The 25,728-nt window shown below is 61.4% G+C and overlaps 1 protein-coding gene across 4 annotated transcripts in view; it reads right to left on the reverse strand.

The window, feature by feature from the left end:
• The window catches only part of PRKAR1B (protein kinase cAMP-dependent type I regulatory subunit beta), a 117,882-nt gene that overhangs the window by 10,766 nt on the left and 81,388 nt on the right, over positions 1-25,728 (reverse strand). For 3 of the 4 annotated variants that reach the window (XM_045813280.2, XM_045813282.2, XM_045813284.2), the window contains 4 exons: positions 20,885-20,945; positions 15,931-16,052; positions 2,842-2,923; positions 1,085-2,475 (listed from right to left, as the gene is read on the reverse strand). In XM_045813280.2, coding sequence (XP_045669236.1) covers positions 2,303-2,475; positions 2,842-2,923; positions 15,931-16,052; positions 20,885-20,945 — 438 coding nt within the window. In that variant the 3' untranslated portion in view covers positions 1,085-2,302. Of the gene's footprint in view, positions 1-1,084; positions 2,476-2,841; positions 2,924-15,930; positions 16,053-20,884; positions 20,946-25,728 lie in introns of those variants that run through there. The other variant, XM_087866649.1, reaches the window with a different exon arrangement.

Below are 25,728 nucleotides of genomic sequence, written 5' to 3' on the forward strand. Positions count from 1 at the left end.
TCCACCTCCCACCTCTCACCAGCCTAAGGGGCAACGTCAGGGAATGTGCACGCACGGTTCTGCCCACCCTGGATCCACCAACTGCAGCCCAGCCCGGCAGCAGTGACCTTCCTTGGGTCATTCCTCGTTCTCGAATTCCTGCACGGCCAGAGCAGGGCAGACTGACCTGCGTGGGGGCTGGTGTCCCTGTTCCTGGCTTGGCAGTGGTTTTCCCAAGGAGCCTGGCCCCTGTCCAGCCATGAGAAAAGGAGCTTGGCTGGTGGCCACCCTGCTCCCATGGGCCCTTCCCAGCCCCAGAGCAAGGCTGGAGCCTGGACCCACCGCCGGCAGTCCCGAAAGACAGGGCTGCACGTGCGCTCCTGTTTCGCTCCGGGGTTGAAGCCTGCCTGTTGGCCTGGGAGAGGCCGGGGAAGGCCTGCAGCATGGGGTTAGGCTCTGCCCAGAACCGTGGCTTCCAAAGTCTGGACAGGAGGACTGAGTCGTGGGGGCTCCCCGTCATCACCCCTGTCCCCCTGACTTTGAAACTCGGGCCCTCCAAAGCAACTGAGGTGGGCAAGGGGCCTGTTTCCTTCCCCACGGCACCACAGCGAGCTCTTGACAACGGGATGGAGGGCGGAGATGTCCAAGCAGACAGAAGGGACAGCCCCACTCTGCTGACAGGTGGGCAGATAAACGCGTCGTGGTCCACACGGTGGACGTCACTCGTCCGGTAAAAGGAATGGAGCCCTGCCCTCTGCCGCACGGGGACGAGCCCCGAGGACGGGATGCGGAGGGACACCAGCCAGAGCCAGACACAGAAGGACGCGCACGGGGACCCCACTCACACGAGGTCCTGGAGCCGTCAGACTCACAGACACACAGAGTAGACGGCGGGGCCAGGGCCGGGGGAGCGGGCGGGGGTCCGTGCGTCACGGGGACAGGGTCTCCGTACGGGGGATGGAAGGTTCTGGAGCCAGACGGAGGAACACTGCCCCTGAACTGGACACTTAGAAACGGTGATGACGGCAGATTTCATGTTATGTGTATTTTACCACAATAAAAACAAACCCCTCCTCCGTGAAGGATCTCAGACCAAAAGCCCAAGTCGGGAGGAGACACTTCATTGCACGTTTAATACTGCATGCGGCATTCAAAACATCGCGATAAATAGGGCGGGCTTACGCATCACAGAAAATCCGCGGGCACAGGCAGGGCTGGCCGGGGGCCACCTGGGACTGGCAGCCCCCTGGACGTGCACAGGAAGAGCAAAATCGGGGTAACTGCGCCATCTCGTTTGTGGCTCCGGGAGCCACCGTGAGGCTCTGCACGCCTCCAGGCCTCTCTCGCTCGCGGGGTGCTTGGACAGAAAACACATCCACGGGGGCACTCGATCGATCGCGGACTTGGGTGTGGGGCCTGGGGCTGTTTGCTACTTTCCTGCTTCGGGGGGGCAGGGCCTCGGTTGGTCCACACTTGTCTCCCCGGGCAACGCAGGTCCAGTGGGGCATCGCTACACAACTCAGAAGGGGACCCTCACAACTTTATCCGGAATGTGTCTGGAAGACCCAACAAGTCTCCAACAAGCTGCTCTGCAGACAAGGGCAGAAGAGACATCATCCTGGGCCCCACCCCAACTCCGGGAGCACAGTGCTCCCCCGATGGTGGGGCGTCCCCAGCTCCTGGCGTGCCTGGCCACCTGGTGCACTTTCCAGAGAAGGCGAGGGCGCACGTCCCACGACCACGTCTCTCCTCTAAAGGTCCCTGTGCGCCTGGGTCCGGGGTGGGGGAGGGTCATCAGAGGCTCTCATGCCTGGCATCTCAGGCAGGACTCCCAGGAGCAGGGGCCTTCTCTCCCCTACATCGACTTCCCCTGGAAGCTGGGGTCCCTCTGGGACACCCCCCAGAGGTCACCGCGCCACACTTGGGACTGCAGCCCTGATCGTGTGATGTTCAGGACCCCAGGGCACGAAGGCACCTACATGGCCTGACCCGGCCGACCCCGCCCACCCGGGCCAGCACAGACTCACACCTGGCCCTTGGCCGCTGGGGGCAGGCTGGTTCCTGTGCCCCCAGAGGCTCGGGTCTGAGAAGAACCACCCACAAGCTGGGGAGAGGGAAGGACATGGGGATGGGCCGCAGGCATCTCCTCGGCCTGGGGGTCTTGGGGGACCTTTGTTTTGCAATGCACAGGGTGACTGTTTTATTCCCAACAGGAGTCCGGAGGGAGGGGTGGCCCCGCACGGCCAGGGCGCCCGCCCCTCGCGGCCCGCGGACACACACGAGCACGCCAGCACACGGAAGCGGGGCCGCGGGGCTGCAGGGCTCAGACGGTGAGGGAGATGAAACTGTTGTAGCGCTGGATGTTCCTCTTGAGGATCTCCGAGCAGGGGCCCAGCACGCGCTCGAAGCGGGGCCGGTCCAGCTTGACGCACTTGAGGGGCCCCCGGGCCACCACGGTGGCTGCCCGGGGCCGGTTCAGCAGCAGCGCGATCTCCCCTGGGGGGCGACAGGATGGTCAGGGGCCCAGCCCCCCGGGGCTGCCCACACCGCTCAGATCCATCGGATTCCAACAGACACGTGTTGAGTGTAAGAATGTCCCGTGGAGCGCTGGGTACACCAGCGCGTGGTTCCCCGTCAATCTGCCGGGACCCCACGTGCCACAGGCACTGCAGTGTGCAGCCCAGGCCCCCCGCGGGACCTTGGGTGGCTAGGGACTCGAGGCCATGCCCTCCCGGGGGATGGCCATGTCGATGGCGCCCAGGCCTAACCCCCACATGCCCCCCGCAGCTCTCCACCTCAGGGCTCTTCCAGGGACCCCCCAGTGAGACACGCACCCCGTGAGGGCAGGGACTCCAGACTCACCGAAGTAGTCGGAGGGCCCCAGGCGCCCCACCTCCACATACTCCTCATTGGGGGACCGGCGCTGGAGGACGGAGGCCGTGCCCTGCAGACGCCAAGGGGACACGTGAGGGTCAGCGGCTGGAGTGGGCATAGGTGGGGGTGGGGGGATGGCCTGAGGTCACCCAGCAGGGGAGTCATAGGTGAGGGGGTCACACCCAGCAGGGGGTGGGGTCACAGGTGAGGAGGACACAAGGCCACAGGTGAGAGGTCACCCAGCAAGGGGGCATGCCCAAATCCCCCACCCACCAGCTTCCATCCAAGTGCCCCCTTCTAAGCTGAATTCAGGGTTCTCCTTGGGGTCAGAACTGCACAGGGCGTGAGGCCGCCACAGGCCATTCAGTGGCGAGAATCTTGGAGCTGACCTTGGGCTAGCTCTCAAGAACATGGCGTTCCGGAAGGAAGGACGTGGCCTCAGGTCACCACCCAGTGAGTAGCGTGGCTCCCTCCGGACCCCAAACAGGGGTGTCTACAGACGCTGCCGGCTCAATGATGAACACAGGCCTTGGCGGCCAGCACGGGGCACACGGAGCACATGACACGACTGACCCCAGGGCACCCTCGCCTGCCAAGCCCCTCGGGCTAGTCCCTCATCTGGGGGAACGGACACCAGCCCCTTCCACACCCTCCTATTCTACACCTATCGGTGGGCTGGTGCGCTGTGAAGACCAAGGGAGGTTTTAGAAACTGCCCGGAGCGCCCAGCTGGTGCTCAACACTGACCCTGCAAACGGCAGCGGCCCTCCCGCAACCAAGCCCCACGCGCTAGGCTCAACGGCCTCCCCAGTAACGTGCCGGGGGACGCGGGCCCCTGCACCCCTGCTGCCCTCAGCTGCTAGGACGCGTCCTCAGCTCTGTAGCCCAGCACTCCGATGCCCCTGAAGCCCGAACACACATGATCCGGTTCCAAGGTGGGCTCGGTTCACTGCTCACCACCTCGGCCAGGCCGTGTGTGCGTTCATGAGAAACTCCCGCCTCCCCGCGGTCGGGGGAGATGCTGTAGGAAGACCCTGCCAGTGCCGCCATGCCTGGAATCTCCGGGCACCAATCGGGAGCCCCTCCAGCTGGATTCCCCGCATCGCCCCTGACCCGGCCGTGGGGCCACTCGGCTGGTGGGTGTCCGGGTGTTTATGAAGCTGGCTGAAGGATGGTGCCAGACGTCTAAACAGCGACGCCGCCACCACCCAGGAGCCACGGCGGGCGGGGGGCCTGGAGAACACGAGCCCCGGGGAGGAACGGCCCACGCTGGGGGTGACGGCTGAGGGTGACACATGGCTCTGACCTCATCAGCCTCGGTCTCCCCGCAGCGAGACGGGCCGGTCACCCGAACGCCGCGTGCAGCTGCCGCCGTGAAAGCCTGGGCCCCTGTGCCAGGGTCGCTGTGCCAGGCATACTTCTTCTCGATACCCTGTTGTGTGGACCTAGTGCTCTCACGTTTACGTCCTTTGACTTGTGATGCACGTAATCTATGTACCTTTCCTTCCCATTTTAGACAATTTCCACTTTACAAGGGGATCATTTTCTTCTTCCAAAACCCCAGGCGTGGAACCGGAGGCCTCTGGTTTGTGGAATTACTCGGCGACACCCAGGCCTACAGGGTCCCTTCAGATGTTTGACCCTCCACGCGGAGGGGACTGAGGGCGACTGGGGTCATCTATTGGGCCGCGGAACCAGAAGACCAGCGGCAAGGCCTGGGGGCTGGCCGGTTCAGCCGCCCAGACGTGGGTCAGGGACCTGGGCTCATTCCCACCTCCTGCTCTGGAGACCTCAGTCCCTCCTGGTGACACAGTAGCTGCCACAGTTCCAGGAGTCACCAAATGTCTCCCCATGCCATCAGCAGGACGAGAACTCACTTCTTCCTCCTGCAGCTCTCCTATCAGCAGGAAAACCTTCTAGAAGCTCTGGCAACCTTTTTCGTGCTTCTTCGTGCTTCATCGACCCAAGCAGGTCAGACGCTCACGGAGCCACTGCTGGGAGGCTGGGCACCAACGGGGCGGGGGGGCTGTTCATAGGAAGGAGCCGGATGGCCTTCGCGGGGGACCAGCATGAGTCGGCCACACGGACATTCACCTGAGACCACCATCCGCCATGCGACTGGAACCCTGTCCTTTCCGGGGGCGCACATGCGACGAGACAGGCCGTGACACCGACATGGGGGCGCGCATGCACCCTGCCCCCCTGCCCTCGGAGGAAGTGTGCACTCGGGCACACGGGTGCGTCACCGTCCCAGCCAGACAGCATCGAGGCTTAGCGCAAATAAACCGCCTACAGGGAGAGCCCTCGGCAAAAGCGGGGTAGGGAATCGCGCCGTCTGCCATGGGCCGCGGCCCCAGGCCTCCTTCGTGGGCAGATGTGACCGCGTGACCACGTTCTCACAGACAGGGAGTGTACCGCCACCCACACTCCCACTGCGTGGCCGTGACGTGGACTGCGGGCAGCAAGTGCGGTGGGGGCAGCAGGTGGAAGGGCCACGTGAACAGCCTCCCAGCTGGGGACACAGGAGGACACTGTTCTTTCAGGTGCGCTGTTTCGGGGGCCTCTGTCCCAGCAGCGCCGGCTCCCCCACCCATACACCATGCCCAGCACAGGCCCGACCCTGGAGGGCACAGACCTCCACCCAGCGGAGCGCGGTTCCCACGACACGACACGCCCCGGTCCTGGAAATAACCCTCCCGGCAGAGCTCCGCTTCCCAGACTGCTGTGAGGGCAGCACAGACACCCTCGCGGGACTGCACGTTGGAATGTTCTGGGCTGGAAACACACACTTGCCAAAACTCCAGGTCATGTTCCCCAAATTTCTCACTTATTGATTCTAGCCCTGGTCTGAAAATAAATCAGGTCACACGGAACACGGCCTGGGAGGACACGGGAGAAAAGCGTTAGCACCAGCGTCGGGGGGGCGGGGATCATTAAGGACCCGTTTCCTTCAGTGTTTTTTTGATTTTTGAAAGTCTCCTATGAAATCAAAACCAGAATCAAGGTTTTGGTTTCCTACAACGGGCAGGTAAGACTTTCATGAGGAAGAACCGGTCGTGGTGGAGACAGAGAGCAGAGGGCCCAGCGTTAAGCCGCGAAGCTGTGGGCTAGGAGGCCCCCGATGGGTCAGCCGGGTGGGGCGGGCCCTCGGGGAACACGCCTGGCCACAAGCCTGTCCTCTAGACCGAGCTGGGCATGCAGCAGGGACCCTCGCTACGTTCATTCTCTTGGGCATGCCTTCCCACACCAGTGTCTCAGAGCGGCTCCCTGCACCCGCCCGCCCTCCTGGAACCCCGCCCTGAAGGGATGGCAGGCCTCGTCAAGTCCAGTCGGAGCTGCGGGCTGAGCCCTGATGGCATCCAGGGAAGGGGGGAGGGACACGCAGGGGCTCGGGAGGGACGGGAGTCCATCAGACCCTGTACATGCCCTTGAACAACTGAGTGTCAAGCTCCATGGCTCTTCCAGCATAGACCTGCGCTATACGGACAGTACTGGGGTTTCTAAAGGAGCACTCATCGCGGCAGACAACCGCGTGTCCCAGCGTCGGGCCCACTGAGCTCCTCCTCTGTCCGTTCTGAGGTGCTGGAGCCTCGTCTCTGCCCAAGCGTGGGTCCACCTCCCTGCAGCGCGGCCGAAAGACTCGGCGCAAGGGTGTCACACGCAAACTGTGCTGGGCACACACACTGGCCCGTGTTCGTGCTGGCGTTCAGCGGGGCCTGCGTGGGGCCAGGGCCTGGGCGAAGGGAGAATGGCAGAGCCACGCGGGCCCCAGAGCCAGGCTCCGAGAAGGGGGCAGAGGACCCCAGAGTCCGGGGCACCACGGGCCCTGCTTGGCGTGGTTCTTTCTCCAAACCGGCGGTTGTCTCGTTCCCCCTGAAGCCAGGCAGCGTCCGTGAGGAGCTCAGAAGAGTGGCTGGCGACCCACGCTCCACGGGCAGGGTCGGCGTCTGGGAGACATGCAGGTGGCCGCACCGCACGTGTCCTTGAGCAGAACGACAGAGGGGCGTGCGGGTCACAAGCCACGGGTCCGCTCCTCCAGGCTCTGCTCCCAGCGCCCGGCTCTTCCCTGCCACCCAAGCACCCACGGCATCCACAGGCTAGGGACCCAGGGCTCACAAGTCCAAGGTGTTGCGGCCACACATGCCCTGCTGTGAGCCAGGGCGGGAGAGAGGAGCCAGAACCCAGGGCTCCTTCCAGCTGTCGTCTACTCTGGGGTCACAGTGGTTCTGCTGCTCACCCCAAGCACCCCAGTGAGGACCCCAGGTGCTCCCAGCTCAACAGAGCCCAAGCCCAGCAGCCACCTGCCCTGTCCCCCCCCCCCCCGCCCCCGGCACCAGGTCTGCAGGCTTCCTGCACCAGCTGACAGCCTCCACTGAGGGCACCAGGGCCACCGGGTGGGCTCTGGCCTCAACGCCTCCCCAGGTGGCGGGTCAGCAAGCCTAGGATGCCCGTCTGTCCACCCTCCGTACTACGGTTCCTGTCCCTCCTCCACGTGGCAGCCAGAGACTCGGGCCACGGGCTCCCCCCGACCCACTCCATCACGGTCCGTGTGCATGCACGGTCCCTCTCCAAGGGTCTCTAGCACCTGTCCAGCGGAACCCCGTAGCACCCCAGGCTCTTTGAAGATGGGGCCCAACCCCTAGCCTGCACATACACAGGCCTTCCTAGGGGACGCCAGGCCCTCAGGACGCCGCCTTCCACACCACCACCTCCGGCTATGTCTCCCTCATTCAGCCGTAGGCGTGGGGCCCCTTTCCCGAATGCCAACCCCTGGGGAAGATGCCAGAGCCCGGCCTGTCTCGGCAACAACCCGCCTGTCCCGCCCCCCATGCGTGCCCCACAATCCCCGGAGGACCCTGACCCGAATGGACAGGAGCGTCTGTCCCCTCGGATCCCGGCCCCGTGGGATCCAGCATGGAGGCAGCAGCACCCGTGAGGTCAGGCTGCACGACACCCCGGCTCCCCATCTGGAGACCCCCCAGCACTCCCTTCCAAGAGGCAGAGCGAGCCCGAAGATTCTCCACGCAAGAACAGCCCCATGATGGGGTGTCCTGCCAGCTGCCCCAGCTGCTGCGGCCCTCAGGGTGCTGGGGGGTGTGCACGGAGCCCAGCAGTCCCCCCCATGGCCCCTCCCTCTGCAGGGTTCTGACACCAGTGCTGCCTGACTCCCCTGCTCCTCTCGGCACACTCTGGTCTCCCCTCCGGCCAGAGAGCCGGCAGCCCCCTAAATGCCTCAGACACGGACCCCGAAACAGGCTGGGCCCCTCCCCACACAGGCTGTCCCCAAACAGACGGGCCCAGGATGGTGCACACAGGCCCGTCCGCGTCTGTCTCGTGCTCGTGCCTCCCGGGGCTCCCTTGCTTGCTGCACCCCAAACAACCGCGGACCATTTCTCCACAGCCTGACGCCCTCCAGCACCTTCTGGGAGGGGCCAAGTCCCGGTCAACCTGTGCTCTCTCCCCACCACACCCTGGCCAAGTGACAGGCCTCTGGGCCTTTGCACAAACCGTTCCCTCAGCCTAAAGGCCTCCATTCAGAGACGCCTCCGCTCTGTGAGCCACGCACAACTGGGCCTGGCGGGAGTCCAGAGGCCTCTCCAAACTGTCACAGGTTGGGGGACAAGGGACAGGGTGGGGCCTGGCACCTGGCCCATGCTTCCGGAACAAATGCATGAAGTGGAGCCCAGGCCCTTCCTGGCTGCGCTTGGGGAGGGAGCCCGGCTGCCATGTCCACCCGTCCGATGCCTTCTTGGGCTTCTGCCCATGGAGGGAGCACGTGCCCTGGTTGGTGAGGAGGCGTGAGTCCAATCCCGGGCCTCCTTTCACTACATTAGGGCTTGGCCAGAGGTGGGAGAGGGGCAGGAGCTAGCTGACCCGGGGGTATTCCAGCAGGAACTGTGGACAGCCTGGGTGAGGCTGGACTTGCGGGCACCCGGCGGCTTCCCGTGACTCAACCCTTAGACCCAAAGGAGGATGGGTGATGGTGGGCGCAGCTGGGCTGGCAGCCAGGCCCCGTGCCCGCGGGAGACGGTCGCCCAGGTCTGCAGCGCTGGGCCCAAGGCCCCACACACAGCACCCCCTCTTTGCCTGGGGCAAGTCTCGTGCAGACAGAGGTTACTAACACACACACAGGACAGGTCAGGAAGGTCAAGAGCGTGGCCCCAGCCGGAGCAGCTGAGCGAGAAGCAGAATTAACAGGTTTTTCCTTCGCCCGATCACCGGTCACCGTGGGGAGTTCTAGAGGACCAGCAGGACGATGAGGCAGCGAGGGGTGGGTTTCTGGGGCCTGGAGTCATGGAGCTGGCCTGGGCTGTGACTTCTACCCTGGCCGGCCGGGCAGCGGGCCGTGATTCCACACACTGATAACAGAGAAACCACCTGAACGTCACACCGCGGGAGCCCGACGACCAGACGCTCTGGGGAAGCAGGGCTGTGCGCACGGGAGAGGAGGGGTGGCTGCCAGGGCTTCGGGGCAGAGGGATGAACAGGTGGGACGCAGGGGACTTCAGGCCCGTGAACACTCTGTGGGACACCGTGGCGGTGGACACCATCGTCACCGTCCACACCCGCAGAACGCACGCCCACCCAGAGGGACCCTCGCGCGACCGTGGTCTCTGGGTGATGACGACATGTCCGCGTGGGGCCATCAGTTGTGACAAATGCCCCGTCTGGGGGACACTCATCATGGGGCAGCCTGTGGAGGGGGCGGCATGGGGAGATGGGAAATCTCGGCTCCTTCCACATGATTTTGCTGCGAGCCTCAAACTGCCCTGAAAAATGAAGTCAGAGAATGAGAACTCTGGAAACCCTGTGGTCTCATTCTGGGGACCGGTGACCCACAAGCCAGCAAACACTGGTGACCTCGGCTGCCCCCACCAGGCCTGCAGGACAAAGGTCTGGGCGCTAAGAGAGGCCGCCAACCCAGGGCCCGGGCTTCTCCCGGTTGGGCCCAGAAGGAAAGTTGTCATCTTTCTGCTAGAGCAGCCTGGGCCAGTCGGCCACCCTTCATCACCAACCTGCAGCCTCTGCCTGGACACACGCCTTTGTCCATCTGCTCCGTCTGGACCTCAGGCCCCAACGTGCCCACCACCCCTTCCCTGTCGGTGGGAGCACCCCTGCTACCCCCAGGCCCACCTGCTACCTCCAGGGACCCCTGCTTTGGCCTGGGACCCAAGGCGAGTCTGTGCCAAGTCAGTGGGGCGACCGCCCTCCTCCCCAAATAGATACCTACCCTCCAGGGGCTGCTGCCCACCCCCCAGCCGGGCACGCGGCGAGGGCACGGCACGGACCGAGTCTCAGATGACCCCAGGCAGAGGAGAACACACCAGCAGGGCCTGCGGTGATCTCCTTCCTGCTCCCCGAGATCCTGGTGAATTTGCACACCCACCCACCTGGTCCACACGTGTGAGCGGCAAAGAGGGCGAGTCCCCGGCCAGAAGGCGGCCTGGGGAGCAGTGGTGGTGCCATTGCTTCAGCACCGTGGACATTCGCAAAATTAATTTGCTAAGAGAGCAGATAAACCAAATCTGGAGTTTCCATGGCAACGCCTCCCCGGCTGCCAGCTGGTACAGGACCGAGCGGGAAGCTCTCTGTCAGAATTTTATGGGAACCAGCTGCCCTCACCACCACCACCCCCAACCCCAGCGTCGGCAGGGTCCTCGTGGGCGTGCAAAGTGGGGCCACGTGGCCAAGCGCTGAGACCCGCCCACATCCTTGTCCGTTTTCCTGGAGCGCGGGAACCAGGAGGTGGCTCCTGTCGAGGCTTTGGGACAGCTGGGCAGCCACTCTGTCCTCTCTCTGCCCCGACACCCTCTCCCTGGGGAGGCCACAGCCCGTCCCACCCCACATGGTGCTGCACGGCCCTGGGAAGACATGGTACTTTCTCTGTGTCTGTCGGCCGGGTTTATGGGGCTGGGATCTCACTCAACTGCCGAGAACGTTCTCCAAGAGCTCTGGGGATCCAGTGTCGAGCGCATTCAGACACAGCTGGTGTTTACAGAGCTGGGAGACAAGGAAACCACCTCCCCCAGGAGGGGCCCTGCTCAGGCAGAGGCCCCCCGGGCTCAGCTGAGGCCGGGACCCTGCAGCCCCACTTGGCCTTCCGGGCTGGGCTCCCACCAGCCCGCAGGTGTTCATGACTCACTACGTGTCTGCAGGGACCACCTCCCACACCTGTGCAGGGCAGGGGGTCTCGGCCAGGCTCGGCCACACCTGGGGGACCTGCGGGAAGGACATGCACAAGGAAGCAAACTCAGTGACCATCTGCCCAAACGGAGCAGAGACACTCAGCCAGGCAATGGTGGGAGGAGACAAGGGGCCCAGCCGCACTTGTGGCTCTGAGGAAGGTAGGAAGGGCGGCACCAAGCCAGCCAAGCACAGACCCCCAACCACTTCCTCACGGCCGTGCGTCAGCAGGCACCAGGCGCCCAGACACACCCGCCTGCGCAGAGGCTGGACTGTTCTGGAAAAGCCAAGAAGCAGATGCATCAGACGGTGCTGCAGAGAAACCACCAATGGGATGTGTGTGGCCAGAGTGGCTCACGTCACAGAGTCCACTCGCACGGCAGTGGGGAGGACCGCGGGTCCAGCGGGCTGGCAGGGGGTGTCTCTTCTCGGGGACCACTGTCTTCTTTCTCTTAAGGAAAGCCTTCAACTGACTGGATGAGGCCCACCCACACCACAAAAGACCCTCCCCTTCACTCAACAGCAGCTGATGTCAACGTTATCCCATCTGAAAAATACCTCCACGGGAACACCTGGACTGGTGTTGAGCAAACATCTGACATCTGGGGACCGTGGCTTGGCCAAGGTGACCCATACAATCAACCCTCACAGGAGGGACGCGCAGGGCCTGGGCCCCTTTTCCGCCGTCTCCACAGGGCAGGGAGTCACGCTGTGAGGTGGACTCCACAGGTGTCACAAGAACTGGGGGCGTCACGTGTCACGACAGGCACGAGTGCCGTTAGCCGCCTGTAGAGAGGATGATTCAAAGCAGAGAGGTAACGCGCCTGGACGCCACCTGCAAGGTCCTCTAGAAGAACACAGGCCCCCCTCACTTCACTTCCCCCCGTGGGTGGCGTGGGGGTCTCTGCTCCTACAGAGACATCAGCCACCGAACAGTCACCGGGGTCTCTAGAAGTATCTAACCGAGGCGCCCAAGGGGAAAGTGCTCGCTCTGCAAAACCCACAGCCAACACTACCTTCTCCTGCTTTGTTCTATGACGTTCTTGGTTGCCACCCAAACCAGGGACCACCCAGGCAGCCTCCTGGGCCAGCGCCGACACCCCCAAGGACAGGCATCCTCCAGCCCCAACTGCGGCACCCCCAGGCAGCTCGCTGGGCACCGCAGGGAGCAGGGCTGGCGGGCCTGACCCGTGTGTCTGGCAGGCGTGGCCAGGGGGCCGTGCAGCAAACAACAGGGAACCTCTGATGCCTGCAAACCCTGGGGTCCCGTGGGACCTACCTGACCTGGTTGATCACAGAGAAAAAGGGGAAAAAATCCAAGTTGCCAAGGAGACCACTTCAAATACATCTCCTTGAGTGTCGGGTTACATTCCAGAGTCTGCACACCCGCCCTGATGTGTGGGAGCCCCCACCCTCGTCAACGGGGAGGCCCCAATCCCTGGACAGAGCTGCGGAGGTCACCGTCACCCCACTGCTCTCCCCCGGCACCATCCCCTGGCTTGCCCCCGGCGCACCCTCAGAGCCGTCCTGAGAAGGGACGCCAACAACTGCTAAGGGATGAGGGGCAGGGAGGCCCCCAGAGCCAGCACGACACCGGGTAGGCCCCTCCCCTGAGTCACCTGAAGGCAGCAGCAGCAGAAGAAATAAACGTGTAAGATGCAGGGAGCAGCGCTCACTGTTCCTCGTGCCCTAGACAAGAACGAGGCGCGTCTGGACACTCTGCTGTGCCCACGTGCACGCACACACACGCGCACACACACCGGCATGCACACACCCACACGCACACGTGTGTGCACACCCGCACGGACATGCACACACACACACACACAGAGCGAACGCTCGGCCCTCGGGAGCAAGGAGCAGGACCCCGGCCAGCAGGGTGCGTGGCGGACACTTGGGCTGTGCGGCCTTGGCTGTGTGTCCCCCCCAAGGAAGGGACGCTGAGCACTGACCACACCTCCCTGGCGGGGGCCTGGGCACTCACACAACATATCCTGGGCTCGGAAAGCGCCCGCTTGTGTCATCAGGAGGAACACACTCGCTAACGACTCCCTTCCTTGGCCTCCTGTGAGGGCCCCTCACCGATTTGTGCCTCTCACACGCGTTTACACCTTTCTACCCGTGGCCTCACAATAAAGGACGATTGTCTGGGCTGGCCAGAGTTACTCCCTTGGCTTTGAGACCATGAGCACTGAGGTCACCAACCTCAAAGCCTGCAGGGCCCGCCAAGCAGCCTCTAGGGCCAGGTGGGGACTGCAGCAAACAGGGCCCTTTCCCACCCTAAGGGGCCTGCCCCTCAGGTCTGCTGGTTGTGGCCAGATAGCGACGCAGGCCCAAGGTGGTCAGGTACCAGATTTTTAAAGGGAAGAGATTCACACTGTTATGAGATGTATCTTGATTTTTAAATACTGACGATTAACTCAAACGCTTTTTAAAAAATACCATATAGGTCAAGACAATGCATCTCTGGGCCAAATTGGCCCCGTGAGCGCCAGCTTCTTGTTAATGAATTTACACCCAGAGCAGAAGAAAAGAATAGTGCTTTTAAACTGGCATCACGCCCTCCCCTTGGTACCCGGTCATCAGAGCTGCCCAAGGGCGGCTCTGCACGGGCATCACTCGTGCTGGCAACTGAGGGGAACAGACAGGCAGCTCCAGGGCTCAGTGACTTAGGGCCACTGTCCGTCCCCTCTGGCGGGACTTGGGGCCTGGCCAGGCGCTCTTACGTGGGGGTCCCCACTGGCGCCAGGTGGGTGGCAGCTGGGGCTGCTCGTGTGGAGATGCAGAGGGCTGGACATCCGAGGGGGGACATCAAGTGAACTCGGAGCTCCGGGCCCCGCTGTTAAGCCGAGCCCTGCGGGCATCGAGAGCACGGCCGCGGGCGCCAGGAAGGAGGGCCCCAAGGACGAGGGTCTGAGTCCCTCACAACCAGCCTGGGTGCCCTGTCCCAGGGGTCTGGCGAGTTGCCAAGGCCCTCCCATCAATCAGACCCCACCTGCCCAGGAATGTAGTGAGGACCCTGCTGTCGGTCACATCTAATGCAGATTCGGGGAACGGGGTGGCTGAAGGGACCCCCTCCACCTCCACATGAGGCTCGTGTCCTTAACCGCGAAATGCCAGGCCCACACCGACCCAGACAGGGTGTCACGTCCGAGGCCACAGGTGAGAGGTCAGACAGTCTGGGGCATGGGGGAATAGGGGTCAGCCATGCGCCACCGCAGAGGGGATGGCACCCCATCCACCCCGTTGTCCCACAGTAGTCACGGCTGCTTTGGAGGCAGGACGAGCTTTCTGCACAGGCCCCAGCCCTCCCCCTAGACACGCAGGAGGACGGCACAAGATAAAAACGGGGCCTCCCCCCCAAACTCCACAAGTCTCGGGAACGTCGTCTCCGGGAGCAGAGACGAGAGCCTGGCCGGCCTTCCGCTCCGACGACTGGCTCCGCGTCATAGCGGACCAGATTCAACACGCATCCCACCTGGGGTTTATTCGTTCCTCCTCCCTTCCTTTGCCCTTTTCAAGGAAATGTTAGTGTTGAGTGGGCCTCCTGCCCTAGGGACCTCGAGCCACACCGCTGAGAGCGCATCCCTGCACTGGGGACTCCTTTAGAGACAGGCGGCTTTCAAGGAGCTCAGGCTGGAGGCGGCCTCCTCTGCTCACGCATGTGCACGCGCTGCCCGCCCGCCACCTACAAGCAGGATCTGTCCCCGGACACGGTGCTGGGACGGGGCGCGGAGGTGACCAGGTCCCCACGAGCACGTTCACAGAATGACCCGGAACCTCGCCGGCGCCCCTTCCACCCCACAGACCCCCATCTCCCCTCCTGCTGTTCTCCTGTCAGACTCCACAGCCTTCTGGGACTTTAGCCCAGACTAAAGTCGCAAACCAAATTTGGGTTTTGTGTCGCCCACGCACTACGGGCCGCGCGTCCCCGGGGTGGATGAGTGCCGGCAGAGCGGGCTCCAGACCGCACCACCCGCATCGACAACCTGGCACGTTCTCCTCTTATTTTACACCAAGAAAGTGGCTCCCAGGCGCGGAGCTCTGTGTCCGACACCCAGCAGTGACGGCCCGCTGCCACGCCGGGCCACCAAGCTGCCACGCCGAGGACTCCCTTTGTCCTGCGGCAAAATGCACAGCTGAAGAATGTGCTTTAATGAGCATGGAAGTGAAATCCTTCCGCCCCTGAGCTCCAGCGGAGGGGGGAGCCAGCCCAACAGACGGCAGCATACTTCTGGCCCTGCGTCATCGGGGCTGCCCACACCGCGAGGCGGGCCCCCCATTCATTCCAGGCAGCGCCTGGGCGGGGGCTCGCTCTGGCGGTCTCAGCCCAGCCCAGCCCCAGGGACAGGCGGCCACAGCAGCTGCTCGCCCCTGTCAGTGACAGGCTTGAGTGTGGCCGCCACGGATTACAGCCCCAGAGCCAGCTGTCGCGGGGCCTCGTCAAAGGGACTCATGCGTGTCCAGGCTGAGAACCAGGAACCATTTTTAAAAACTAAACTTTTAATTTGAGATCACTGTAGATTTGCACGTAGTTTTAAAAGACAGTGTGGAAAGATCCCGCGTGCCCTAAATTTACGTGTTTCTCCCAACGATAACACACCACAAAACTCTAACTTCCAGCGTGGGTTCACATTCCCCACCTCCACAGAGCCCACACGTGTGTTCACTCCTGTGTACCGTCCTCACATGTCACCACACGCGTGGGCCTGGGGACCCGATGCCATTTTCTAAGAGGAGACCCTTCTGATTCTCAAGGGCAAGAACACGGGTCAGCGCGGGCCTGAGGCTGTTAGCGGGACAGAAGGCAGGAGGGTGGCGGCCTGGGGTGGCGCACGCAGGAGCAGAAGGGCCGCCCACCTTGTCCCCGGCACTCCGACCGAGCAACACTCACCTCCGTGATGATGAAGAAGTCATCCCCGGGCTCCCCCTGAACCACGATCTTCTCTCCATCCTCGAACTGCACGGGCTCCAGGGCGTCCGCCACAGTCAGGCGCTCCCATTTCTCCAGGGACTCTAGAGTGGGCGACAAGGGCCCGTCACCACGGCGTGCGCCCCCACCCTGCACCCCAGCGCTTTCCCAGGGAGCACCATGGATCAGCCTTTGCTAGGACAGCAGTGAGGGAGATGGGGAGTGCGTTTTCGTGCTGGGAGGGCCTGGGCGTTTCACCAGGGAGCTGGGCGGGATGTGCTGGGCTCGCGCTCCATCCTCGGCAGGGGGACAGGGTCTTGGAGCGGGCGCTGTGCTCACACACACCGCGGTTTAGCTTAGGCGACCAGCGCAGGAAGTGGGGCCTGTGAACCCAGCATGAAAAGACTCCTGTCCTCTTCAGACGTAAGCTGCCCGTGTTCGTGTAAAAACACAATCACAGCTAAGCACGGGCTCCTACGCGGCTGGAGCAATTGCCCGTCCAGAAGAAACACCGTTCATCACGGTCCAACTGCAAATGCTTATGTCACAGTGCTGGGCATAGCCCACCTTCCGTTATTTTAGGTCAAAACGCTTAATTCCAATGCCACACTCGTCTTTACAGCTTGCAAATTCTATATCCCTTTCCGCCTCTCCCCGCGCCTTCCCTTCCCCGTCATTGTCCCCTAGCCCTCAGGAAGGAAAAGGAAAAAACCCAATACGCTCCTTCGGGAGAAAATAACGATTGCCTGATTAACTATTTCTCTTTTGGCAGAAAACCCTTCCCCGGCCTATACTTATCAGTGCTTAAGTAGGTCAGCGGCTAAAAATACAAAGCAAAGCATTTATTTTAGAACTGGGTTAGGAGCGGGATTTCTCTGCTTTCCGCCGCCTGCCCAAGCTGCGCGTTGCGAAGGACGAGCTTCCGCGGGGCCGCCGGCATGCGCACCCCGCCAGCCCGTCAGGAGAGGTCTGCACAGCCGGAGCCACCCAGGGACCTGGGGCCGGTGGCGTTCCCACGCGGGATGAGTCCGTGCTCACAGGGGAGTCGGCACGCAGGCCGGCCCGAGGGCCACACGGCACATAACCGCGAGTCAGGCAACGGGGGGGACGTGTGTTCCCGCTGTTCCATCAGCAGGTTTCTCCGTTCCATCCGAAACGCGAGGTCCGAAAGTCGAGACAGGCAAAGCCGGGTCCCCCAGCGGCAGGAACCTCGGGAGACACTGGGCGGGTGGCAGTTTGTTGCCCCGGTTTTGAATTGTACGCAGTCTCTGAGGCAACGCAGGACACACGAACCGTGGGGGTGTTTTCACAGCGTTCGGGGTCCCAAGTCTTAGGGTTCCGTGGGCTGACCGTCCGCCCTACAGACGGGCCCCTTTCTTGAGGGGATTTCAACTCTGCACCTGGGCGTATGGGAACGCAAGCAGGCAGGTGAACCACCGGCAGCCGCAGCCCAAGACCACGCGAGGTGCCAGACGTGGAGCCCCAGGGTCGCTTCTAGGCTCATGCTTCCCCTGAGCCTGCCAAGTTCCGTGCCCGTCACAGGCCGACCCCAGAGTCTATGCACAGGAACCTCCAGCCCCGAGCCCACCGCTGCTGCCTTCACGCTCCTTCCTGCCAAGGGAGGGACGTGAGCGGAGGGCAGACGGCGGAGAGCAAGGTCTGGCAACGCGGCCGCAGGCATCTCTCTGGAGGATTCTCTGCAGCCGGGATAACTGAGGGGGGAAGGGATTAGTCTCGTGGTTGCTCCACCCACGGCCACGGAGAAGCATGTGCTGGCAATCGAGTCATCGGAGGGAACAAAGCTTGTGGACAGGGGCTGACCGGAGCTTGTAAGAGCACCTGGCACCAATAAAAGCAGGTGGACGGTGACCGTGCGCCGTGGGATCCTGGGTTTGGGGATTCCCCCCGGGGCTAAATCACCCTTCATGCAGCCCCTGTGAAACCACGCGGACCAGCTCGCGAGGCTGCCAAGTTTCGTTTCACCAAGTACGACACTGGCCACACAGCCCAGAGTCCCTTCACAGGGCACGTTCAGACCAGCCACCTGCAGAGACAGACTCAAGGGCACGGGGCCTCCCCTGGGGGTGATGAGAAGGTTGTGGAACCAGGGAGTGGTGACGGGGGCAGACGCCCTCGCGTTAGAAACGGCTGACACGGTGCATGCTGTGCGATGCGCTCTCACCACCAGAGGAAGAGAAGAACCAGATCCTTCTCTCACCAGCCCACGGGTCTCCGCGAGGACTGGGGTCGAGCCGCTGCTCGCGCCCTGGGTCAGAGGCCCTGCGGCGCCCTCCCTGCTGGGCCTACTTTACTGCTTTGGGTTAAATTACTCCTATTCACTACAAAGAACTCAAGAAATACAGCAAAGTGTAAAGAATGTGAAAAACTGCCAAGTGCCACCCAGAAATAGCCGTGGCAACGTCATGCAACGTGGCCGCGTCTCCAGGCCCAGACCCAGACAGCAGGACGGACAGAAAGACAAGCCGAGATGCTCTCACAGACACACCCCACCAGCTGTGCTGCCTTTCTCAACATAAACTCTTAAATTCTATTTTGCTTGCATCTAACACAAGAAAAAGAAACCAAGGGTAACTGAGTATTTTTTTCAATGTAAGTTCCATTCCTTTCTAAGAGATTTCCCTAAGAAAGATCATGAAACGAACCAGTCCTCAGGTCAAACCGTATGGAATGCCCGCCCTTTAGGTCAAAAGGGGTAGAAAACAGGCCATTTCAGGTGGCTCGACTCGACAGCGGTGCTGGCTCCCTACGGGTTCTGGGTTCTGGTCCCCGGTGTGGCCTGGCCATCCGCGGGCACCTCGTCCTTCCCCGTCTGCAACAGCCACGTGCCCCAGTGCCCTCCCTGGGCTCCGTGGCGTGTCCCCCACGGGGGTCCTGCCCCACCGCACTCCCCGGCTGCCTTGCGCCGTTCCAGCACGTCGACTCCACGCTCAGCTTGTCCACTTTTCTTCACTTGGAGAAAAAAATCAATCAAAAAAGTAGCATGAACAACATAACCAACCGACATTTGTCCGGAATAAAATCATATGAATATTTTGTCATAATAGCTTCAGATCTGTTAAGGGTTTTTAAATCTTTTAATCTTTTTTTTATCAAAGCACAGCTGACCTTCAGGTCTGTTTTTTGGAGACGTGTAATCCCACTGATGAAATCACAGGCCCCTAACATCACGCTCACCCTGACTTCTCTCCCTCTCCCGAGGCCGTGGCCTCACGCTTTCCGGTAAGAGCCTCACAGATGCGACAGAGGGCTGCTCACGCCATCCACGCCTGCTGCTTTCTGCCTGTGAGGTCTGCGTCCACCTTGGAGTTCTGGTGCCTTCACGCAACTGCACTCCACCCACACGACGCGGCCGACTTCGCCTTGTTTCCGCTCCTAGTCCTCGCGGAAGCCGTGGCAGGGACCGTCCGTGGCCGTGTCTCTGTCCCCTCGCGAGAAACCCCCAACGGCGAAGCTGTATGGCCGGGGTCACGCTGCCCCGGCTTTGCTCCCGCGACCCCGGCCGACTTCCGAGGCTCTGGCCGGGATGCGTCTCCCAGTTCTTCCCTCCACGGCTTGCGAGCCGATTTGCGTTCTGGAGAAATGCTCCTACACAGACGTGCTGTCTGTGTCTTGGACACGCCTTCTTCCTAACTGGGCTCTTGTCTGTGGGTCGCTTGCTCTGAGCTTTTCTCTGTAGTTTTGGCGCCTGTGGCTAGTCTATGCGGCTGCCGTGGCCTTTCCCTCCATGTGTCCAAGCCTGCTACGAGGTCGTGCAGGGGCCTTCCTCCTGTCCTCCCCTCCAATCCTCCGCTGGAAGGGCAGGCAGCGAGCCCTCTCCTCGTCTCCGTGGCCTGGACAGCAGGCACCAGGCAGAGGGAGAGCCCATCCGGGAGCCGGGGCTGCTCCAGGGCTGAGGGTCAGCCCAGCACCCCCACTGGCTCACACCACACAGGCAGGGGAGCCGTTGCGGGACCTGGACTGCTGCCCCAATCCTGCGCCCTCAACCGTGAGCGTCAGCCCTTTGCTTCTTTTCCATCCTCACTCCACTACGTTCTTGGAAAAGAAGGATACCCTTCATTCAGCATCTCTACCCAGCAGCCCGGCCTGGGGCTGCTGCTGGACGGTGGTCTCCTGCGGTTCCCGGGGGCTCAGCACGCGGTGGCCCCTCACCTTCCCAGGCACAGCCCCTCCCCTGGGCTAGAGCCGCCCTGTCCAAAGTGCGAGTTGCCAGCCACCTGTCACGGGCCGGGCACAGATAAGGAACAGCTGCAAGTCCTGCCAGACAGGGCTGGTCTGTTTCAGCCCATGATGGCCACACACGCCCTGCAGCCTCACAACACTCAGAAACTCGTGCTGGTGACAACGTTGTTGACACTCCTGAAAATCAACGGAGGTGGAGCCATCGTGTTTATCAGACCCCAGGACAAGGAAGGGCAGAAATGCACCAGGAGAAACCATACTTAGGAGAGCACCAAAACAGGTCAGGGGAAGGAGCTCAGCACAGTGGGCCATGTTTACTACAACACGAGATGGGACTGCAGCTCAGACTGACGGACATGCAGGGACGGCTGGAGGCGACACTGGTGGCGGACGGACGGACAAGAGGGGCCCACGGGATGAGGGCACAGACACTTGAGGAGAGCATAATGGCGCCCTAGGGGCTAGACACAGAGCTCTTGGTGTGTGTGTGTACACGTGTGACCGTGCCTGTGTGTGCATGTGTGCTTGTGCCTCTGTGCATACACGTATGTATGTGTGTGAGCGTGCCTGTGTGTGCATACGTGTGCTTGTCCCAAGCTTGCACATCACCAAGGGCGCTGAACCTGCCAGGCATGCAGGGAACGTGGAAATAGCTGAGGCCAGCAGGCAGGACTCAGACGAGACTGGAGGAGGCCACGTGGCACAGAGCGTCGTACACAGGGCCGGGGCCACTGACCCAGGATGGAGACCTTGCTGAGAAACTCCTCATACATCTTGCGTTTTCTCAGTGTGCTGCCCTGTTTGGGAGAAAGAAGACAGAAAAGGTGGGTCTTCATGCCTGAATCCTTTCAACATCTCCAGATGTCCCCCAGTGACTCTGAACTCTTAAAAGGAAACCCTTTGAGGGTTCTTGGAGGCCCCTCAGAGACCCCACCCTGCACCTCCCACCGCATCCAGGCAGCTGCACCTCCCCGGGCCGGCCTCAGTGACCTCATCCGGCCTGGGCCAGTGACGGGTCCACACAATGAGCACTCAGCCGACCAGAGTCCTGTGCTGGGCTTTCCATGTGCTGAGGGCAGGTGTCCCCAAGGCAGGATGGCGAGGGGCACTGTCTGAGCAGGCTCACCATATCCCCACACCTCCCCCGGACACACGCATCTGGAGAGACTCTGGGGCCGGCAACAGAACCACATGGGTGATGCGTTAGAGAGGGGGCAGCCAGCGTCGGTGACGTCTCTGGACCACATGTGCCTAAAACCGGTGCTTAGGGAGAAAAGCCAATGAGCTGCTTCTTTTCCAAATGCTGGCTGAATTAAGACAAAACCAGCAAGCAGGGCCCCATCAGCCTTTACGTGAATTAGAAGTGAGAATCCACTCCAAAAATTAGAATCAGACTGTGAATTAGAAAAAGGCACATCCCAGTGAGCTGGTGGCCTAAGCAAATAAGAAGGAGGCCCAGCCTCCCAGCAGCCAGCACCAGCCTGACAGGTAGAGAGCAGCCTGGACTTCAGCCCCCCTCCCTGCTGCCCAGGGCCTTTGCATAGTGCACACACTCCACAACTATGCATGGTAGCCCTGCCAATGAGTACTGGTAAGTACTGCATGTTCAGAAAACAGGGACGTGCAGTCCACCAGCAGCCGCATCCATCGATGGGAGCTGGAAGTTCATCAGCAATGTGAAAAGGATGGAGAGTCCAGTGACCGCAGAGCAGACACCCAATGTGGAAAGAGGTGGGAGGAAGGATGGTGACAGTGAAAAAGTGCTCAGGCCAAGGCAGCAGTGCGTCCTCCAGACACTTGGGCCTGCCCAACCTTGTGAGAGTCCTGTCAGATGAGGGCATGATTACCCTCATCCCCAGAGGAAGAGGCAGGCTCAGAGGGGCAAGTGACCACCTAGACGGGATCCCAGGAACAGGAATGAACCCAGACTGGGCTCTACAAGTCCCGAAGCTTGGTGATGAAGGTGATGGTGTTGATGGTGGTAGTGATGGAAATGGTGCTGATAGTGCTGACGGTGATGGTGGTGATGATGGTTAATTATGGTGATGATGGTGATGATGGTGGTGATGGTGACGGTGATGATGGTGACGGTGATGGTGGTGGTGATGGTGTTGATGGTGATGATGGCGAGGATTGTGATGACGATGGTGAGGGTGATGGTGGTGATGGTGTTGATGGTGATGATGATGGTGGTGATGGTGGTGATGGTGGTGATGATGATGATGGTGGTGATGATGATGATGGTGGTGGTGGTGATGGTGGTGATGATGGTGGTGATGGTGATGATGGAGATGGTGATGGTGGTGGTGATGGTGATGGTGGTGGTGATGGTAGTGATGGTGGTGATGGTGTTGGTGGTGATGATGGTGATGGTGTTGGTGGTGATGATGGTGATGGTGGTGATGGTGATGATGATGGTGATGGTAATGATGGTGGTGATGGTGGTGGTGATGGTGATGATGGAGATGGTGATGGTGGTGGTGATGGTGGTGATGATGATGATGGTGGTGATGGTGATGGTGTTGGTGGTGATGATGATGGTGGTGATGGTGATGATGATGGTGATGGTGATGATGGTGGTGATGATGGTGGTGATGGTGATGATGGAGATGGTGATGGTGGTGGTGATGGTGATGGTGGTGGTGATGGTAGTGATGGTGGTGATGGTGTTGGTGGTGATGATGGTGATGGTGTTGGTGATGATGGTGATGGTGGTGATGGTGATGATGGTGAGGATGATGGTGGTGATGGTGATGGTGATGGTGTTGGTGGTGATGATGATGATGGTGATGGTGATGATGATGGTGATGGTAATGATGGTGGTGATGGTGGTGATGATGGTGGTGATGGTGATGATGGAGATGGTGATGGTGGTGGTGATGGTGATGGTGGTGGTGATGGTAGTGATGGTGGTAGTGATGGTGGTGATGGTGTTGGTGGTGATGATGGTGATGGTGTTGGTGGTGATGATGGTGATGGTGGTGATGGTGATGATGGTGAGGATGATGGTGGTAATGATGATGGTGATGGTGGTGGTGATGATGGTGAGGATAGTGAGGATGGTGATGATGATGGTGAGGATGATGGTGGTGATAGTGATGGTGATGGTGGTGATGGTGATGATGGCGGTGGTAGCAGTGATGATCCTTCCCCAGCACAGTGGAGGAGAGCTGACAGCAAGGATCAGTACATTCACATTCCAACTCCAGATCACCCATAACCCCCCCACACTCTTAGCCCAGTCTCATCCCCTCTGGGCCTCAGTTTCCCCATTAGGAGAATGGATAGTCAGCACCATGTTCCCTGCATCTTGGACCTGGGCTCCTCCCCACCTTCCTCCAGACCTCCTACCACGGCTCTGCTGCGCCATCCCCACCTCAGTCCAGCAGGCTCCTTGTCTGCTTCCCACTGAGACACAGAGGGACAGCTACCAGCCTCTGGGTGGTGCAGGAATGCTGGGAGTCCACTGACGTGCCAAGCGGGAGGCACCCCTTGGGCACTCTGTGCCAGAGAGGCTGGCGCGTGACCCCTGCTTCAAGGGTAGGGGTGGCCTGAAGTTTTCCATTCTTCACGCAGGGAGTGGGCACCCCACACCTGACCCAGGAGGGACGGGCAGGGGGGGCATAGGCAGTGCTTACTGACCCCAACCTCGCTGCAGATGAGGACATGGAGCCTGGCCTTGCTCAGTGGCCTCGCCGAGCTCCCCATCCCTCTACGCCACGCGGAGCAGCAAAGGGAAAAGAAGGCATGTTCAAGGGAAGCTTCTGGATCAGATGTCCTGGGATCCCTATCACCTGAGCGCACAGGGAGGGGCCCTCTTCCTGGAGACACTCCTGGCGGCTCCCGCCGCCCCCCCCCCCGTCTACCCCTTGGCAAGTCCCAGTTTAGCACCAAGTGAATGCATGGTGGGTCCACTTTGCATGACGGAGGAGTCCAAATCCATCCAAACCCAGGACTGATGCAAACACGGGTACTGTCCTGCAGGACACTCCCTTCCGGGTCAGCCAGCACTATCATTTTCTTTCCCGAGACACAGAAGCTCCGCAGACTCCCAGCACAGCCACGGCTATTCTTAGCATCCAGGGATCCAGAATTAAGATGGAGGAAGTGCCAGCTGCCTCGGTGGTTTGGGAACTTCCCTTAATACAAGGTTCCAGCCACAAAAATCCTACAGCCGAGAAGGACTCAGAACTGGGGATGGTGAGAAACAATAGCTTATGCAACATGAGCCAGGTGCACGCAGAGGGGACTGCGGGGCGGACAGAAGCTGCTGGGCCCTTGCCCAGACCTGCCCCTGCCTGTGGGAGGGAGGGGGGAAGGTGCCTCCGGGCTCCCCACCTACGCGGCACACAGCCTCTCCAGGAGAAAACAGGAGCTAGCAGGTTGAAGATGAGGAGGAGAGAAAGCTCCACTCCGGAGGCAGGGACACTCAGCTGCTCACTCCTGTTGTGCCCACGGCTCTAGAAGAGCCCCTGGCTCACAACGGGCAGTCAGTGCTTACTGAGTGCACAGATGACGGGCTCCTCATGCGCACAGAGCCTGATCAAACAGTCGCCCCCAAGACTGCGCTGAATTCTCCCTGTGTCGTGAAAACGGGGGTGTTGCAGTGGGACCATGATGGGCGGAGGGCGCCGATGTTCCCGAGAGGAGGGGCAGCCTGAGCGGGACCCCATCTCCAGTCTCCGCCTGACTGAGCCCTCCCTGGGGCTGTTTTAAACCACTCGCGGACTGTCCCCGGGCCTCCCCCAGAGCACCCCGGCATCACGGTCCCTCCCTGGAAGTTGCACCATCCAGACCAGTCTGGGGGAGACAGTCAAGTCCCGGGGAGCAGGTGGGGGAAGCCAAAGTTCTCCCGGCAAGGAGCTCGCCCCAGTCACTTCCCTCTGGGAGAGTCGGGACCCCTCCTGGAGTTCAGACCCTATGAGAGCTGGGTCTGAGCAGACCCCGTCCCCAACCCGCCCGGAAAAGCACCTGGACCAGCCGTCATCACCAGGCAAGCCTAGGTGGCTGAGGAGCGAGACTTCCCAAAGGCCAGGCGCTCGGCTCCAGTGTCCTCTGCCCAGGGATGGGAAGGAACAGAGACCCTCGACCATGCTGGGATGTCCTCGGCCAGTGCGGCCAGCCCAGAGCCTTCTGGCTTCCCAGCTGCTCCCAGGGTAGGATGGTTTCCAACCTCTCCAGGACAGGCCCCAACCTGAGTGGGAGCTCCTCTGTTCAAACCCCTGCAGGGCGCCCACAACACACTCGGGTGGGAGCTGAGGGCTCTGCGTGAGCCGTACCCGCCACAGGACCCCAGCATCCTCACCCACGGTGGTCTGCCCGCTGCTCCACGAGCATCCAAGCTCACGCCGCAGGGCCTTTGCCCAGACACTCTTCTCCTGGATGCGCTGGTTCCTTGCGCGGAGGCCTCTGCCCCAACGCCACCTTATCCCAGGAGTTCTTCCAGGCCTTTCTATAAAACAGCAACCCCTCCCCACCTCGCAGGCCCCTTGCCCCCTTCTCTGCCGTAATTTTCTCCAAGGAACTGTCGCCACCCAAGGATCGTATTTGTTCCCTGACACCTGAACCAAACACGCTGCC

The sequence above is a fragment of the Ursus americanus genome, chromosome 2, assembly GCF_024610735.1.
Source record: "Ursus americanus isolate L20-20 chromosome 2, mUrsAme1.1.p, whole genome shotgun sequence".
Taxonomy (NCBI): domain Eukaryota; kingdom Metazoa; phylum Chordata; class Mammalia; order Carnivora; family Ursidae; genus Ursus; species Ursus americanus.